The sequence below is a fragment of the Artemia sp. Qi Xiang Cuo genome, chromosome 7, assembly GCF_049724085.1.
Source record: "Artemia sp. Qi Xiang Cuo chromosome 7, ASM4972408v1, whole genome shotgun sequence".
Taxonomy (NCBI): domain Eukaryota; kingdom Metazoa; phylum Arthropoda; class Branchiopoda; order Anostraca; family Artemiidae; genus Artemia; species Artemia sp. Qi Xiang Cuo.
The window spans coordinates 24,042,873-24,059,630 of NC_142800.1; the positions used below are offsets into that span (position 1 = coordinate 24,042,873).

The window sequence follows — 16,758 nt, forward strand, 5'->3', positions numbered from 1 at the left end:
AGTGTCAGAAAGGTCACCGACGCCATCTAACATAATTTAGATGTAAGAAAAATCACAACGCCATCTAACAGTTGGACCTTCTTGACATTTTTTAGTTTAATAATAAGACAAAATTATTCTAGTAACAAGTGTCTGATCTCAGTTTCTGACATTGTCATTTATCTATTGACTCCTTGCAAGAGGGGGGGGGGGGGGATTGAACCACAGTCCCGAAAGTTTCCAGGTGGGGCTTTATCCAATACACTCTTACAAGGTCTTAGTTTCTGAAAGAAACACAATTACGGAGTTTGAAAAGAATTAACAAGAAACGCCAAGTGCTAGATTGCGTTAGTAATTGTTTTTGGACATTAGCGCCAGTTTCCATCCTTATAAGCTGCGCCTACTCTTTGGGGTCTTCCTTGTTAAAAAAAGCGACACCAAATAAAAGAAATCTAGAGAAATCAAGTTCCTTGTGTTTTCTTAATCTCAAGGAACCTCCCTTGACATTCAATGTTATAATATAGTGCTGTTGAGCAATTAGTGAGTAGAAAACTTTTTTTTGTAGTTTTCTCTGTTTGCTAACGATTCTCTGTTTGACCATTTTGTGTAAGTGTAATCCCAGTTTTAAGCAACACGACGTTTATATGGCTTTCTAATCTCATTGACCAATTCAATGACCTTTCTTAATATTTTTTATTTTTTAAAATATAATACTTTGCTGAGATTTAGTGAGCAGGAACCCATTTCTTTTGGCTTTTCTTTGTAAGTTACTGGAAGACCAGTTTGTGAATATGCAATTCCTGTTGTAAGAAAACAATACTAATAAAGTAATCCAGACAATTTGAACTCCTTTTAATTCGATTGTTTTGTAAATCTACAATATTACGGTACCTAAGACTCAATATTAATAATTTTCTGGGAGGGGGGGGGGATTTTCAGTGAAGATGGAATAATCTGGGGGAATTTCCTTGGGGTTGTATTTTACGCGGGAGGAGATATTCATGGTATAATTCTACGAGGGGGGGGGGGGGTCCGTGGAAGGGGAGAAGAATTTCCCGGCATTATTTTAAAAAATATTAGAATTAAATAAATAAAAAAAAGTTCAATCACCTGAAAGAAAGGAGCATCATTAAAACTTAAAACAAACATAAATTATTCCGTATATGAGGGGGGGGGGCTTCTTCAATACCCCGCCGTTTGCACTAAAGTTTCATTTTGTCTCAATTCTTTAAAAACAACCCCTGGGCCATTAAATTAGAATCAGAAACATTTTTAGAAGAGCCAAAAACCTTTAGCGTGAAGAACGAGGTATGAAGGAGGGGACAACCCCCTCATATACGGAATAATTTCTGTTCGTTTTAAGTTTCAATGTCGCTCCTTACGTTCAGTTGAAAAAGTTCTTTGTTTTTGTTTAATTTCACAAGAAGCTACCCTGATAAGATGACCTTTTCGTTGTTAAAGGAAATATCCTTTATAAGTATGAAATTTTACATTTTTCATCAATGATACCTGAAGTTAAATTTCAGGAAAACGCCTCAATGTAGTATAATTTCTTCTTGAGTCACTGATAGATCAGCTTGTGAGTATGCATTCCCATTTGTAAATAAAAGCAAAACAATAAAAGTAATCTGGAAAATTGGATTGCATCTAATTTTGAATGTTTTGTATACGTCCTTGGACAATTTCTTAACACCCATTGCTAATAATACCCTTCTGCAACCTGAACTTATCACAATAAGCCACCCTGATACGATAACCGCTACATGATTAAAATAAAATAAAATTTTTATAGATTAAAAGTAAATAATAAAATTTAATAAAAACATAAATTAATATTTTAAATTTTACATTTGATTACCTTTGATGTCTGAATTTGATCCATTGTGATTAACGTCTCAACGTGTATAATTTCCAAAACTCTTATGTGAGGAGGAGATACAGATAGAATTGAAAGAATTGAAAAACAACATTTTCTCTTTTTCATGGGAGGCTCTTTTTCAAAGAGCCTCCCATGCCTGATTAATACTGGAATCCCTATTTCTAATCACCATTTTTAATTTTGAAATCCTAAGACGATCCATGATATTCTAATATGATGATTATGATAGTTTATGGATTTTTACATGGTGTATGGATATGTTCTATGGGTGGTTTTATGGATTTATGGCCTAGTGTGGAAGTACTTGCTAAAATGTGAAACTTGATACTTAACTTGACTTAACCTAACCAATTTGCATATAAAATTGTATATCTGGCGGGATAGCCACTTTGCTGTATGGTAAGTCGTTTTTATAAGGTGTAAGGTTGTTTTACTCAGCTTGATCCAAGTTAAGAAACACTGGAAAGGTATCATTGTGTGCCACCATGTAAATAAAATAATGTTAGTTTGGAAATTATCGCAGCAGTAACTTAGTATTACAGTTACAATTGCTTTACAAATAGGTATGGTAAGTCGTTTTTATAAGGTGCAATGTGGTTTTACTCCGCTCGATCCAAGTTAAGAAACACTGGAAAGGCATCATTGTGTGCCACCATGTAAATAAAATAATGTTAGTTTGGAAATTATCGTAACAGTAACTTAGTATTACAGTTACAATTGCTTTACAAATAGGGCAGTTTTTCCAGTAAAAATGTAAGTAGGCCTAACACTGTTTATAAATATACCGACTCCAACCCCGACTCCATTTAGCAAAGATTTACTAAAACTCCGACTCCACAGCCATGTATAACACTGACAGCTTCATTACATTTATGATACTACAGCTTTATAACAATGTTAACAGTTCTTATAATAGAATTTCTGATAGAATTCCTAAGGTTTTTGTTCTTCCAAGTGCTTCGACATTCGCGGAGTTTATTTCGTTTTGCAGAATATCTATTGCTTTGGCGAAATTTTTCTCTGAAGGGATGAAAAATTTTTCATTGACAATTGAGAGACCTAGGGGTTTTATGAGTTTAAGGAGCTTTTCAAGATTTTTGAAAATCAGAAAATCCAGTTAGAGCAACAGCAATGACAATTACCAGTGGCAATGATTTAAATACTCCCTCAAAAGGTGCAGCTTTACTAGAATCCCATCGTTTTTTTTTTCAAGTTTCTTTTTCCTAAGGAGACGTTTGTTAACCATCCTAGTGATTTCTGATTTATGATAAATGTTTAATCTAAAAAGAAGGAAGTAATAATAATAAATTTCACTAAACAGTATTTTGTTTAGTGACTGAAGCTTTTCTTATTTACTAGGATAATTTTGGGTTTGACGTACTTGAAGTTAGAGATGATGGAGCAGGAATTCGCCCTATTGATCTTCAAATAGAACAGGAAAGGCGTATGGCGCTTTTTCGCGGTAGTTAAAAGTTTAGAGGAATAGGAAGATAAGTCTTAGAACTAAATTTAAGATACTAAAAGCTATAGAAATGACGGTATTCAAGCATGGCTTTGCAACGTGGGTACTTCGAAAGGTACGGGAAGACTTACCTGACGTTTTTGAGAGGAATTGCCTACGGATGGTTTCAGGTAGCCTACTTGTTTGGACCCAAACGGTAAAACGGTAAATGCCAAAAAGTAAATTCAGCAAAAGTGAGGTTTTACTCAAGTTTAAATGGCTGTTCTAGAAGAAATGTTGCCTTTTATAAATCAAGGATATTACGTTGACAGATATTTTTTTCTTTTGGCTATCCTCCTGGGTTGAAACGACAATCAATTTTAGGGTTATAATTCTATGTTATTAAAGGGAATTTCTTCGAAATTTTTTCTATAGGAGACCCCCCCCCCCCCCATTGACCATATACTAAACAATAAATTTAGCAAAAGTATTGTTGGCACTAAGGCTAAGCAATAATCAGCAAAAGTTTGGCTTAATTGGGAAGAGGTAATCAGTAAAGAATTCAAGCTTGTAGGAACTTCATGGGAGGGAGTAAATTCCTCTGATTTGAATTTAGCCAAGGGGGATCGTGCATGGGTATGATGGCATTAGGTGTCTTGGTGCTGCAGTGACTTGGCAGTAGATGTAGTAATAGCTATTAGTAGTAATTGTTGTGTTTTAGCTAAATTAAACTTAGTATCTACTTGCCAGGATGAATACCTTATAATATTCCTGGATTACTATGTAGCTGTGGTGACGGCCTAGACAGGGCCAAAGCTGGTTGATTGATCTGGTTTTTATCATTTCACTTTGATAAAGACGAAACAGTTTTGTTTTGCTTATGGAAGAACTAGGGCCTGAAAAATCTGACGTTTAAGGAACGTAACTTTCATGTTATTATTTATATAAGACATTGTCAAAAATTGGTCACATACAATTAATATGAAATATCGAAAATAAACAAAAATGTCACATTGTTTCTGTAAGCTTTGTGTAGTTTTCTTATAAATCGGTCGTGGAGAAGTTGGCACTGCTGGCAGTTGACGCTCTTCCTTGTTGCAATCGCTGAAAGAGTTCTGTCTGTGGTACCACGGCATATGGAATTTTTTTCTCTATAGATTCTTGTCGTTTTACTGAAGGGAACCGACCAGATGTATAAGTAACTGACTTGGGCTAAAAATGTAGAAAGAAAATGGATTATATTTAATGCCAAAGTGGGACTTGTACGTAATTTATTTCCCCTAAACGGAACTAGAGGAGATCAAAGCCGCTTTCAGATTGGCTCTACTTACATGACTCTACTCTACTTACAGATGTCCGTGCTAAATTGGACTTGTTTCCATAGTTTTCTAGTGAAATTCTGATTTGGCAGCCGAAATCCCCGTAATTTGCCCTACGGCCAAAGTGAACAAGTTTGAAACAATGTTTTGACCAGGTCAATTTCTTGAAAATTCAGCAACCGACTTGAATAGCATAGATTATTTTTGTTCGTGACACACGAAGACGATAAACATGTTTTTATGTTTTTTTTTTTTAAAGCAAAATGTTCATAAAAAATGTGGCTATTTTTAGACGGAATTACGTTTCATAGTTCGCGTTCGGGTACGTTTTTATATTTAAACAAAAATAGTCAGACACTATTTGTATATAGAAACTTGATAAATATTAGTAGTAATTACACAAAAAAGCCAACTAACAAGACTTCATAATTAGTCTGGTACTTACCTCGCCATCAGTTGCATAAGTACTTTGGCCCGAAACTGAGCTGTAGCGTGAATAGACAGAGCCATCTTTTGTTGGGTCGAATATTACGTCGTCATCATCTTCTACCTGAAATTGTATAAAAGCCAATAGACTCATTCCTGAAATCATCAGTTCAATGCTGTCATTTTCGAAACTCAGATCATTAAGAGTGTGGTGTACAATTAACAGAAAACTAAAAGGTTTCTTAAACTCTGCCTATCAAATTGTTTGCTGAGCATTTTTTTTTATAGTTATTTCTGGCGTTTACTAAGGAATAAAAATTATTGGATTGGACGCCATCTATTTTTGGATTTCTCGTGAGTTTTGCAATTGTTTTGAGTTTGGAAACAAGTTCCCCTGGTATAATTTTGGGTCTAGATCCATTCCTCAAGTTTCATATTTAGTCGCCCTCTCTCTTAGAAGTCAATCTTAGAAGCTTACAGGCTTTTATCACATCCACTCCTATGTTTAGTATCTTTTATATTTTTTTTCTGGTCTGAAACTAATCGTGTTTATGCAAGTAGTTGATTAATTGCTTTCCCCAAAATCTCTCCTTTTTTTAAGTCATAGAAAATATGTTTCAGACATCAATTTAAAATTCCCGATAAAAAAAAAAAAACGCTTACTTTGGAAGATAAAAGAAAAGTAATATTGAAGCATTTGGGGGAGTTTTTGTTTTTTAAAGGCTGAGTAAATTTCGCTATTTATGCTGAATTCATACTAGATCCTCTGTTGATGTGTAGCAGTGGTAATCTGTTAATCGAAATACATTGACACTCGAAATAATCCTGCTACTCAGGATTGTACGCAGGAGAGGGAAGAGTGAGGTCTCTTGACATATACTCCACCTCCTCGAAATCTTTGGTTTTACGCAGGTTTGAACACTGCTCATATTTTGCCATTGAAATACAAATTTTTAGTACTTTTAGAAGGTTTACCCCCCTCCCCGAAACAGAATCCTGAATGCGTGCTTGACTCGCTTTACGGGATACTTTGAGGTGTCTGGTGCATTACGCCACTCGATTGTAGAACAGCTTGTGTTTACAGACATAGCCAATTGTTACATAAGAATTAACGTGACCAAAGACAAGCCTTACATTTAAAACATAAACAATAGATGGCTCTTTAAAGAACTATTTATTATCTTTTCATGATGTGTTGTAAACTTTCAAGTATTTACAAATTCTGATGACGGTAAAGAAATGTGGGGACTTCCCAAACTAATCAGGGCTGCCCCCTTGGGAGCAACCTATTGAAGAACGAATCATAGCCCATAGCAACCGAAAATTTAAAAATGTGTTTGGGGGAAAAACTATCAAGTGAGGAAAAATTGTCATTTGAAGCGATTCGAGAAAAAGCCGCATCTTCATATACAAGACGATGTAACGGACGTATCTTTTGATATGATAATATAACACATGTATCTTTTGAACAGTTGCTTCTCTGGGTTATGATGTCATATTTGAGTGATGCCTGAGTCCCTGTGATTGGTTCTTTGCTATTCCAACTAGGAAAAAACGGAAGGCTTTTTCTGTGACCACTAGTAGGGGCGAACCCATCTAGGAAGTCTTGGTCAACGGTTGAAAAAAGAACAAAACAAACTAACCTGAAATAAACAAAACCCATAAAGAATAGGGAAATGAAAAACACGGACGCTATACAAAAGAAAAAACTTACATCTTAAAAACGTCCAGTATTATACTTTTTGCATATCACAAATTTCAGCTTGTTCTTGTTATAGCAGCTTTCTTTTCATTTTCTCCTTTTCTTTACATGTTTTGTCTAGTTAAGGTTGGTTTGTATTGTTCTCTTCGTTTTCCTTTTTTTTTCCTTTTTTCCCGTTGATAAAGGCTTTCGGATGTGAAGCGGGAATATTCGGACCCTTATTATTTTTGAAGGTCTTTTTCGTCCCAGCAAAAAAACGTTTTTCCTATATTTCTTCTATCCTATTGAAAATTTATACCCGTTTTTCTATAGTTTGGTTCCGTTTTAATTGTTATAAACCAAATGAAATAATTGGTCTGCCTTTCTGCTTCAAGTATCAAAGAAGCACTTCAGAATATGAGACTTCACAGAAGTAACGCTTACGTAATTACTTTTACGTTTTTAATTCTTCTATGATTGGTATTTTTTCTGACATTAGACATTTAAAAAATGAAAGATCAGTAAAGAATGAACCTAAATCAAACAGAAATTAAAGAAGAAGCTCTTTCTCGCAGCTTTTTAGGCCATGTTTAGTAAAAAAAACTTAAAAATTGAAATCATTATTTTAAGTTAACTGGTCGTCCTAAGAAACTTGAAAAATTATATCACTATTTTAGTTAACTGATAGTCTTAACTAATTTTCCGAGTATAAAATTTTTTTAAAGTTGAATTTAATTTAACTAGATACAAAAGTTTACTTAATTGTAATATTTAAATAAAAATAAACTTTCCGGAAGATAGCACGAGCTTACCAGCGCAAACTGAGGGGTCACCCACTCACTACCGCCTGGTGTTTACGTCTTGGGGAGCCATATGTGCCATACAATCCCTGCAAAGCTCGGCGCATTTTTACCACGCTTAATTCGCCCCACTTGGTGTATTGTGATTCCCCTTAATTTAAACTTCTGCTTGTGTATGACATTGGCCTGAATTGGCTATTGCTTAAGTTTGAAGTTTATTTTGCAGAGAAGCTTACTTACCGCTTCAAAAGCTTCGTTCAGCTCCCCAGCTTTCTTAGCAGTCCAATTGCTTTCTTTTCGATCATCTGACGACGCTTCTTGGTATTGACGCGTTGAACTTTTGATTTGTTTTCTATAATAATAAGCAGCCGTTCCTCTCCAAATGGCCAGTATTGCCACAACAATTGCAGCTAAACTTATCACGGCTATTGGAACAGCTATAATATTGTAAAAATCAAACATTTCTTCGGGGAAGTAAATGCTGTACTTTGACTTCTTCCGACATTCATAATCACCCAAGGCTAGTTTTAATTCATTCATTTTTAAAGTGTTTGATGCCACCTGTGCTTGGGTACAGTTTTCAAAGTCCACTGTCCAAGAATGTAAACAAGTTGCTATATTCCTTAGAAATATATTATACTGATCAACTTTTGACTTTTCTAAACATGTATTACTGGAACAATAGCATTGCACAATGGTTTCTATGTTTTCCTTGACTTCCTCTGCAACTGTATCGTTTAATTGATGTGATAGTTCCCATCCGAGTATTACGATGTTTATATATTCAAGTTCTGGTGGTGGTCTCAGTGTTGTTGTGGTTGGTAATGGAGGTACGGTGGTTACTGGGTCATCATACATGAATGTTGCTTTAAAGCTGATGTTTAAGGGCTTTATATGCCTCCCTGTTTCTAGGGTTACTTGTGTGGTTTGTTGTCGGAATTGAATAGTAACATTATCAGCTTTATATGGCATAACAATCGTTTCAGAAGCAAAAGGTATGTCCTCACTTACGAGTAAAATATCTCCAGCAGTGGTGGACAGATTAATACTTTCGAAATTGGCCGTTAGGTGTTTTTCACTGCTGTTAAAATTGTTGTCCAGTTTCCATGTGTATTCTGCATTTCTTTGAAGAGACTGCGTCTCAATTCCAGTTGCATCTGCTACATTCTGAAATAGTTGTTTTGGAACTGATGTTGCTTGTATAATTATGGTTGGGGAAAACTCTTTAGATACAACAAAGTCTATTGCAATCCAGAAGTTTTCTTCATTGGTAAAGACTAAGGCATCTTCTGAAGAAATAGAGCTATAAATAGCGTTTTGATTGCTTACTTTACCGTCTCCCATCTTTAAGTTACTTTCAGAACTAGGCATCGTTATGTTCTTGACTGTTATTTCGTGGAATGTTTTTTCTCTTGAACATGATACTAATAATTCCACAGAAAATCTATCATTGGGGAAGAAACCCTCGCTCAATAGCTCTTTATTTGTAAAAGTTATTTCATTCTCTTCTTCTTGTCCTGGGCATTTTAAACTTTCTGTGATTGAGCAAAATGAATTTCCTTGTTGTATATCTGTGGCACAGAGGTTTGCAATGTCAATAGTTTTACCATGTACACAAACATTGATCAGAATACAAATTTGCCATAGAAATAATTTGACTCTTACCAAATCCATGTTGTACCTGTAAGATAAATTTTGAAAGGTTGAAAGACTAGAATTTGTAAAAAAGGGAGAAAGAATAAAAAAGCAAGGGTGAATCGTGGGGGACGAGGGAGGATCTACCACTGTTGCCTTCTTTGAAAATGTATTACAAAATCAATAAAAACCTCTTAATTCGATTAATTTTTATAAAAATGAGTTCTCGAATAGTGGCTTTCTGTTAACTCAGGAAGCTGTTATGCTACTTTAACGTATCTACTCAAACTGCTTAAGAAGATTTTATTTTCGAACCACTAAGTTAACCACTACTATATTTCCAAGACCTGGGCGATTTTATGAATACAGATTGTATATTGACCTCATTTTGGTTCTTTTGGACTGTAGTTGTCTAACCATAGTTGTTGAGTCTAAGCCAATAATAACTATTGTTCAGATTCAATAGCATAATAATTTTGAGTTTGAAACCAAATTTTTGAGAATTTTGGAAAAAAGCCTGAAACTCCGCCCAGATTACATCAAATGGAATAAAAAGTCCAAATGAAGATACTCGTCGTTGAATACCCTAAACTTAATGTTTGCAGCCTCTATCTTAAAAAACTAAGTAAGGAAAATCACTTTTGGCATAAGAGCAGCAAATATCTGTGAAACTAGACTTGAGAATCCGAACTTCCAAAGAAAGGCTAAATAGTCTAGAAATGGTTGTTCACGAAAAAATCAGCCACTGAGGATTAAATATTTGATAAAATCTCTAAAAAGTCGCGAATCCTCAACATTTTTTCGCTGACTTTTACCAATTTATGAGATTTTCATGAAAAAGGCTCCTCTGTCAGCATTTTTGTGGCTAAAACTAAAACTGAATTATGAATTATGTGGTTGAAACATTTCTGTGTGGCAAAAACTGAAGTATCCTGTGTAACTATTCGCGTCTTACTCTTCTGCTCTCAGCGCTGTTAGTATATCAACGGAAGACGACAGTTTTGCTGTTATTCCAAAGCTGAGGTTCAGTTCAGTCAGACAAGAAGAGCGCAGGAGGTGGAGAGGTGGTAGCACCCCTCATTTACAGGTTAATTGTTGCACATTCTTTGTTGTTTTTTTTTTATCACAGTTTACTTCTATTTAAAAGAATATTCCTCGTTTGCTTCTTGTGGACTATAGTTGTCAAATCATACTATTTGAGTCAGAACCAATTGTTTTTTCTTCTAAGTCATGGTCTATTTCATAAAATCTTTATAACCTTGCCGATAATGGAGAGGGGTTTATCTTGCCGGTCGTTCAGTGTATTTGGTGGAATTTTATTCTCCCACTTGAAACATTCTAGACTAAGATGACACTTAAATCTAATGGTAAAAGGGATGAGATAAGAAGCTGCAAACACCTTCAGAGACCCTAATTTTGCTACTATATCAATTCTTGAGAGTTCTGTTCACGTAGTACAGCAGCTGAGGTAGATGGATTATATAGAACAAACTTATATATCAGAATCAAATTACCTAAGTTCTCGAGAAAAAAATTTTCTTGCAAAAAGCTTACTTTGGCTCTCTTTCAACATAATGTAAACGTAACATAGTGTAAGGTTTTGTGCACGGCAGTATGGTATAAGTTTGTCCAAAGAGGATGGGAGGAGATTGACTTCATCCCGCTCGAAGAATGATAGTTATTTTAACAAAGTGCAACATATTATAATCAGGTATGGAACAAGTTCCAAAGCTACCAGTAACAGAATTCGACAGACTTCTAAAATCTGCCAAACCTGCCAACAAATTTCAGAGGGCCATGAAATCTGCCAAGTAGCATTGCTACTATGCTTAACCCACTTTTTCCACTGCGGATTCTAATATTCGGAAAGTTTACAACGTTCTTTCTTAAGCTTTTAAACCTTATGAATGCAATATTCATTTTGTTATTTATTGAGGGTATACTTTCCCAGTTTTTTGTTAAGTTTTTGAGAATAGTATAGTAAAATAGGTTACTAAATTGTTTAGTTCCAAACCTATTTTATGACTAAAATTGTTGAAAATCTACCATAAAAAATTATGAATTATGCTGCTCCTGCATGGCTTATGATGAAAGTCGCAAAACAATACAAATGGTCTTTTACCTTAATTTCGTCTTAGCTATGTTCTGTCACTGAAATATGTCATTTAACTGATAACAAATTGTATGCTTTTGTCTTATCATTCTTTTATCTATAATGATTACATTTTTAAAAATTTTATTACATTCAACTGCGTGGATTCTTAATGTTCGCATTTCTAGTTTTTTTTTTGCCAATTTGTCATTTTAGTTTTGTTTTTACATTTTCCTCTGTTAGTCATTTCGTTTTGCTTCTATCATTTTTTTTTTCTACTGATTTTTATTCTGATTGATGCTCAAAACACCTACCTACTCACATCAAAATGTGCTGAGGACCAAATTATAGCAAAAGAAAAAAAAAGTTACATGGGGGGGGGGGCAAAATAGACAGGGAAAATATTGAATCTACATTTTCTTTCAAGATTGCCTCGTTTGAAATTTTAATATTTGCCCCTTCAACTGATTAATTTCATCAGCTAAAATATGTATTTCTTCCTCAAGGCTTGTATAAAAAAGAGAAAATATTGTGATGGTCAGTCAGTGATGCATCCAGGATTTTTGTTTGGGGGGGGGGGTACATAAAAAAAACGACATTCCCTAAAAGTAGTCCAAAATAGATGTAGTAGCAGTTGCAAGAGGTCGCATTCATAGTTGCAAATTGTCGTAGTTGAAAATAGTCACAATTGCAGTCACAGCCAGTCTCATTTGCAGCCGCAATAGTAGCAATAGTAGTAGGAGCCCTGAAAGTGATTTCTTCCTAAGAACTTTGATACATATAGTTTCTTTTTACTTAGTTCAACATACCCCTCAGCATTTCTAAAATTTGTGCCTCAATACCCTTAGCTTTTTTGGACACATTAAGGATCAAAAATTCGCTTTCCAAACATTCCTTTCCTAATAATAAATTTAGCATGTGAAAAATCAACAGACTGCATAATTTATATTCCTTGCCCGGGAGCTTCGGGGGCATGTATTCCCAGAGGCATTAGACATTGTAATTGGTTTGAATAAAATAGCTTTTCAAGATCCTAATCAGTGTTAAGGAGATAATCCAAAACGGCAAGAGGGGGGAGGGGCGGCTGCTCTTCGTTCCTTTTTCAGCATCCCTCCGAACTTGCCTTTAAAGTTTCAACTTAACACCCTTAACCGTTCCTTGGATATTGCTGTTCTGTCCTTTTGAAAACTCTCCTCCTTACAGTGTACTTCGATTTTGTTCGACATCCCCCTCAACGTTTTCTAAAACTTTTACCTCAATATTCTTAGCCTTTTTGTAGACTCAGGATCAAATATGCCACCTTTCCCCAATAGCCAGCGTTCTATATAACCTACTACTACCACTAGTAACTCACCGCAGCACCAAGCCGTCTGAGGCCAACTCAGCTGCGCACGCTCCTCCTCCATCCCAATCTATTCAAAGCCCCCCTTTTTACACCCTCCCAGAAAGTTCCCATTTCGTTTAAATCTTTCTTTATGACGTCTTCCAACCCCAGACGAGGACGACCTTTTTTCCGTTTAGCCCTAGACGGGTGGCTGAAAAGGACAGTCTTCGGCAATGTGTCATCCTTCATCCGCACAACGTGTCCTGGTCACCTCAACCTTTCTTTCATTACAGCCCTAGAAAGCGGTATTGAACCATATTTTTCGTACAGCCTACTGTTTGAAATACGGTCAGTCAGCCGCGTACCCAGTATAATCCGTAAGCAATTTCTCTGGAAAACATCTACCAAATCTTAATTCGCTTTTCGGAGCGCCCATGCTTCAGAGCTATATTTGACTACTGTCATCACTGTAGCTTCTAATATTCCAATCTTGGTTTGCAGAGTTATCTTCATATTCTTCCATACTTTTTTTTAACTGTGAAAGAATACCCTGTCCCTTGGCTATTCTACTTTTAGCATCTTCACTGTTCCCACTGTCTTTACTAATAATACTACCAAGGTAAGTGAAGCTGCCCTCTTGATCAATCTTTTCATTGCCCAACGTTCATTTCATTTTGCTCACACTCATCTAGGATGTGTCATATCATCAGCATAATCTAAGTCCTGGAGACTTTTTCCTCCCCATTTTATTTCGTGGTCTCCCATTGCCTTTCCTGTGCTCCTTAAGACAAATCCATCAAAATAATCCATATAAAGGGGGTTAGAACACGACCCTGCTTAACTCCCGATTTAATACAAGACCAGCTGCTAACCTCATTTCCTACCTTAATCGCAGCAGTGTTATTCTCGTACTTAGCACTAATCACTTGAATGTATTTGTCTGGTATACCATACAAGGATAAGACCTTTGCTAAACGTCTTTTATCAACAGAATCGAACGCTTGCTCATAATCTATAAAACTGAGGACCAAAGGTGCTAGACAACTCAGGCACTTCTCAATTATTAATCTAACAGTGAAAATTTTGTCGACACATCCTCTATCTATTCTAAAACCGCACTGTTCTTCTCTTGAAACTTTGTCTACAGCATCTCTCAGTGTAAAAAGTATCAAATTACTGAGTAATCTCCTACCTCTAGAGACCAGATTAATGCATTGATAATTACCACACTCACTCTTATCACCTTTCTTATACAGTGGTTTAATTAAGGTTTTCTTAAAATCGTTAGGTACTTCTCCTTTTTCAAAAATCATATTCACAATCTTCAGTAACTTATTTCTAACCTCAGAGCCGCCATATTTAAGAAACTAATTTACCACACTATCAGCACCTGGAGCCTAATTTTTTTTTTAATTATTTTAGTACTGTCGCTAATTCTTCCTCACTCTTTACAAATCTTCCTTCACATCCAAGGTATCACCAACTTTTTCATTTTCCTCTGTGTCTTTTCCTGTAACTCTATCTCGGTTTAACAAAGTCTCAAAATGTTTTGCCCATCCTTCTTTAACTCTTTCCTTATCACTAATTGTGGCCCTTTTCCTATCTTTAACTGGGACAAGTCCTGATTGACTACTCCCTCTCAATTTTGGGCATCTTTTATAACTTACAGCAATTCTCCCAGAGGCTGTTGGGCTTAATCATCCCCGGAGATGCAATTGTTTGGCTTCATCGAATAGTTTGAACTAGATGCCCGTTCCAAAATTTTGATCATGTATCTTTGGAGGGAGGGTAGCTAAAAAGAAAATTAGAGTGGAACTGGTTGCCAACCGACCACTTTTTAACATCTTCTTCAGCATCCTTTGAAAGTTCTTAATACCGTCTGCTGCTCTTGGGATTTTGCAGATACACCTTTTTGAATAAACAGGATGCACATAATCTTTAGATTTAGTTTAACTATATTAGTTTAATTTAGTTTAGAGGTTGGTTAACCTCCGATTGCTCTTCAACATCCCCTGAAATTTTCAACTTAATATATATCCTCAGCCGATCCTTAGATATTGATAATACGTTCTTCTGACAATCAGCACACACAGTGTGTTTTTCTATGTTCAGCATCCCTCTCCAAAGCTGTTGGGGGTTATGTCATCCCCATTGGCATAGTTATTTGAGCTTTCGACGATTTTTAACAAGATATCTTTTTCAAAATTTTGATCCAATATTTTTGGAGGGATTGTAATTAAAAAGGCATGGGAGGTAGCTAGTACCCTCAATCAATTTTCAACATCCCCCCAACATATCCTGAAATTTTCACCTCAATACCCTCAGCTGTTCTTAAAATATTGCGGACCCTCCTTTTTAATAAACTTTTCCCTCATCATTCTCCAAGGTTTCGCCCTCATGCCCTAAGTTTTTTCAGATACACCCAGTATGTAAGCAATGGGGAAATTGCATAATTTACAATCCTTGCCCTGGGGCTATGGGGGTATGACATTTCTGGAACTATAGCTATTTGACCTTGACTAGTTTGAACAAAATGACAACTCCAAAAGTTTGATCAGTTGAGGAAAGGGGGCACCTAAAAAGAGCAAGGAGGGGTAGGGGCTGGTTGCCCAAAAATTTCTTAAAGATCTCCTCAACATAACTTGAAATTGTGAACTTAATACTCTCAGTCGTTCTTTAGATATTGCTGATACTCCCTTTTCACAACCAGGAACCTCACATATTGTTTTGATTGTGTTTGGCATCCCTATTAGTATTTCCTAAAAGTTTCACCTTAATACCGTTGGCCTTTTTGAAGACCCAGGATCAAACATGTCCTACTTTCCAGTAAAAGTCCTTATATTTTAACAATGGGCAAATTGCATAATATGTAGTCCTTGTCCAGAAGCTAGAGGAGGTGTCAACCCCGAAGGCATAATTACTTGATCTTTGAACTATTCTGATTAAAGTGGCTGTCACTAAATTTTGATCTGAAGCATTCGGAGAAAAAAGGGTGTGGGAAGGCATCTTGCGCTTTGATGTCTTTTGACTCTTAACAAGGGCACTAAACCTCTGAATTTTCCGATCAGAGTTTATGCGATCACACTTTCCATAAAAACCATATGTTGGCATATGTTTTCATATGTTAACAATAAACAACTTGCATAATATATAGCCCTTGCCCTGGAGGCTGAGGGGGTTCAACCTCAGAAGCATAGATATTCGACCTTTAGACTATTTACAAAAATTTCATTGTGGAGGGGGGCTATAGGGTTTTACTAACTTTGGAGGGGGTGTTTCAATTTCCCTACGAATGAACCCCCTTCAAAATTTGTACAACCACCCCTTCCATAAAAACCTTATATGTTAAACAACGGGCAACTGCCATAAATTTTAGCCCTTGCCCTGGGTGTGGGAAGGCTGTCAGCCCTGGGGACACAGTTATTTTGCCTTTAAATATTTTGAACAAAATGGTTATCTCAAAATCATGATTGGATCCATTTGGGGAACAGGGTGCAAGGAGAGTGGGACAGGTTGCCGTCTGATCACTTTTGGTTCTAAATTAGGGACCTAAAACTGTCAACTTCGAGTCAAAGTAGCCTCCTCCAAAGTTCGTACAACCACCCATTCCCTAAAAAACGTTGTATGTTAACAATGGGCAACTAGTATAACCTATAGCCTATTTTACAGAATTTAAGAGAGAAAAATCGGGTATAATTTAAATAAAGCAGTAAAAAAAAAACTTTAAATAATAAAAATCCGAATATTTTGACTGCACGTCCCGGTGCCTTTATAAGCGGGAAAAAACTAACGTTAAATTAAATTAAGCACTACATATTAAGAAAAAGACAAAAAAAAACAATCAAATAAATAAAACTCACAACTTAATAACCTCCAAAATACTGCAATCACTGTAAAGGTCTGATTAAGCACACAAAACTGACAAATGATTGTCTCTGGTACACCAAATGGTCTGGTACACGAGACACAAATCTTCTCAAGATTTTGATCGGGTCCATTTGGGGGAAAAAAAGTAAGGGGGAAGAACTGGTTACCCTCCGGTCACCTTTGACTCTTAAAAATGGAACTAGAACTTCCAATTTCCAATCAAATGAGCTGCCTCCAAAGTTTATACGACCACCCCTTCCATAAAAACCTTGTATGCCCCCGGGTATACCTTACAACCCTTGTCCTCGGACTCTG

The 16,758-nt window shown here is 36.0% G+C and overlaps 2 protein-coding genes across 3 annotated transcripts in view; one reads left to right on the forward strand and one right to left on the reverse strand.

The window, feature by feature from the left end:
• The window catches only part of Rat1 (5'-3' exoribonuclease 2 Rat1), a 100,120-nt gene that overhangs the window by 21,328 nt on the left and 62,034 nt on the right, over positions 1-16,758 (forward strand). The gene's annotated exons all lie outside the window — the stretch shown is intronic.
• LOC148950072 (uncharacterized) lies at positions 4,217-11,331 on the reverse strand. The gene is made up of 4 exons (XM_089091439.1): positions 11,283-11,331; positions 7,766-9,206; positions 5,064-5,168; positions 4,217-4,511 (listed from the first exon to the last, which is right to left on the reverse strand). Exons 2-4 carry the CDS (start codon positions 9,197-9,199, stop codon positions 4,341-4,343), a joined length of 1,710 nt encoding a protein of 569 aa, XP_088947565.1. The 5' UTR covers positions 9,200-9,206; positions 11,283-11,331; the 3' UTR covers positions 4,217-4,340.